The sequence below is a fragment of the Anguilla anguilla genome, chromosome 11 (genome assembly GCF_013347855.1).
Source record: "Anguilla anguilla isolate fAngAng1 chromosome 11, fAngAng1.pri, whole genome shotgun sequence".
Taxonomy (NCBI): Eukaryota; Metazoa; Chordata; class Actinopteri; order Anguilliformes; family Anguillidae; genus Anguilla; species Anguilla anguilla.
Window position 1 is genome coordinate 5,056,740 of NC_049211.1, and position 2,722 is coordinate 5,059,461.

The 2,722-nt window shown below is 53.7% G+C and overlaps 1 protein-coding gene across 1 annotated transcript in view; it reads right to left on the bottom strand.

Annotated features, from left to right (window-relative positions):
• The window catches only part of LOC118207890 (plexin A3), a 591,709-nt gene extending 589,209 nt beyond the window's left edge, over window positions 1–2,500 (bottom strand). Inside the window, exons 1-3 of the mRNA XM_035382056.1 lie at window positions 2,335–2,500; window positions 1,706–1,945; window positions 788–931 (exon numbers count right to left, since the gene is read on the bottom strand). Coding sequence (XP_035237947.1) covers window positions 788–931; window positions 1,706–1,945; window positions 2,335–2,478 — 528 coding nt within the window. The 5' untranslated portion in view covers window positions 2,479–2,500. The remainder of the gene's footprint in view (window positions 1–787; window positions 932–1,705; window positions 1,946–2,334) is intronic.
• Between the last annotated feature and the right edge of the window lie 222 nt (window positions 2,501–2,722).

The following is a 2,722-nucleotide window of genomic DNA, read 5'->3' on the forward strand; positions in this document are numbered from 1 at the left end:
CCGCGGCTCCGCCTAACGACTTTCACCTTTCCGCCGCCATCACACCCCCCTGCCCGCTGCCATTAATTATTGAGCAGCGAGAAACAAAGGCCCCGGGGAAGTGTCCGATACGGGGGGGGGGGGGTGGGGGCGGCAGGGGGGGGGGGTCAGGTGATTAACACCGCGGACCGGCCCGGCTCCAGGTGGGCCTCCTCTTTCCCCCCCCCCAGGAGATCGCACCGCCGGCACAAATGGCCGACACCTCCCCACTAAGCACCCGCCCCGTTCTAATCCGCTCTCTGATTGGTCGACGCCTCCTCCTCTCTCCACGGTCGCCCCTTATCGATTGGGTTAAATTGAGTTTCGGACCAGTCGGTGAGCCGCGACCGGAGCCGACGGCCAGAGAACTACTTCAGGCACGCCGGTCGGGGTCAATACCCTAAGGCTCTAGTCAAAGTTGTTCGCTCTAAAGTCCAGCAAGAAATCCACAAACCAAGTTTTCAATTTAGTTTCAGTCGGTCCAATTACACCGATTTTTATCAGCAAATAACATTTAAATATAGTTATACATCTAACAGTTTTTTTGTGAAAATCAGGGATATGTTCAAATCAAAGACATTTAGAATCATTTGTAGATGCTCACACACTTCCTACCAGCACTGCTCTAGGTTATGAATATTTCTGGGTAATCTCTTAACGATCCCTCAAATGCACATCAGCTTGCGATTGGGAAGCAGGACCTACGCACGGTCACGTTTGATCACGACGACACGGTAAAAGCGTATAAAGAAATCTCCCGAAATCTCACCAGGACCCGCTGCTCCCCGGTGAGGTCGGGGGAGTCGCAGAGCAGCTGCGACTCGGAGACGGTTAACAGACAGGGGGTTTCTCCAATCATAACGCTGTAATTGAGACGGGCGTTCCCAGGGGCGGGAGGGATGAGGTTCTTTCCCTGACAGGGGGGAGGGGGAGGGGGAGAGAGAGAGAGAGAGAGAGAGAGGGAGGGAGGGAGGGGGAGAGAGAGAGAGAGAGAGAGAGGGAGGGGGAGAGAGAGGGAGAGGGAGGGAGAGAGGGAGGGAGGGAGAGAGGGGGAGAGAGCGAGAGAGGGAGGGAGGGAGGGGGAGAGAAAGAGAGAGAGGGAGGGAGGGGGAGAGAAAGAGAGAGAGAGAGAGGGAAGGGGAGAGAGAGAGAGGGAGGGAGGGAGGGAGGGAGGGGGGAGAGTAAGAGAGAGAGAGAGAGGGAGAGAGAGAGGGAGGGAGGGAGGGGGAGAGAGAGAGGGAGGGAGGGAGGGGGAGAGAGAGAGAGATCAGTTCCGCGGTTCGGACTCATCACGTCAATTCGCCTGCAACATCTCAGAAAAATCTGTGTACAGGAAATATTAGGCCATCTTTCATCTCCCCTCAACAAGAACGTATTTGCAAGCCAACGAAATTAAATCACTGTTGCAAGAACACCACATTACTAATGGATATCGAAGTATAAAGTCAGTTGCATTACTTCATTACGCATTATACTTCTTTATTACTTTACATCAGGGTCTGCCCAGCTCTGTTCCTGGAAATCTACTGTCCTGCAGGCTGTCATTTCAACCCTAATTTGGCACACCTGATTCTCTAATTAGCAGCTCAACGAGATCTCAAGCTGTCGAAAGAGTTGGCGGTTAATTAGGGTTGGAATGAAAACCTACAGGACGACAGATCTCCAGGACCGGGGCTACTCTACATACTTTCAGGATGATGGGCGAGCCCGGCTTGACCTCCAGTATCCCAGAGTTCCCCAGCGAATCGAAGGTGGGGTTGGGGTAGTAGGTGAAGGGCGTCCCGTTGAGGATGAGCAAGGCGGTCACGTGATCCAGGACGAAGCCGAACTCGTCCGGGTGCACGCCAGACTCAGGCACCTGCCGCTTGGCGTGCACGATGCCCGGGGCCAGACACGTCATGACAGACTCGTTCACTACGCTGCACACCTGGAGAGGGACGAGAGAATGAGGAGAAGAATCCTTGCAGGTTAGAATCTACCCCCCTGAAGGTTATAATCTACCCCCCTGCAGATTATAATCCGGCCCCCGCCCAGGTTAGAATTTGCCCACCCCCAGCTTAGAGAAACATAAACAGAAGCTTTCATATACATCACAGCTCTATGTGCTGTTGTCCACCAGTTTCAATCTTCGCACTTGTTGCTATCCAACTGTGATCACATGATCCTATGGAGCTTCTGTTTCAGTATAGGACTGTGCTGTGGACGCAGGGTAGCTGAAGAGAGAATCTCGGTATCATAGGTTAAAGGTTAAAGGTCATGAGGTTAAAGAGCACACGCCGTGTTGTAGCCAATCACAGGCACGGCCGGTGGACTTACGTTGGTGGTCTCCACCCCTCCGTACTTGGCTCGCACTTTGGGCTCCTGAATGGTGAGCAGGTTGGTGCCCGTGACGGTGATGGAGGTGCTTCCACTGAAACGCAAAACGCACAAACGCAGCTTTACAATAAACAACGTTGCCATAGCGACCGCTACAGTACCACGGCTACAGCAAACCTCACAGTAAAGCACAGCCGCCGCTACCACGGCTACGGCAAAGACCGTAAATCGCGCATCGGCCAGAGAGGTTTTTTTTGACAGGGAGAATTTTTTGGGAGAATTTCTGAAACGTGATCCAAAAATCCATTTGCACTGAATCAGAGAGCAGTCTGGCCTCAGAGGGCAGTCGTTCCGGTTCGTTTGGCTCGGGGGGGGGGGGGGGGGGGGG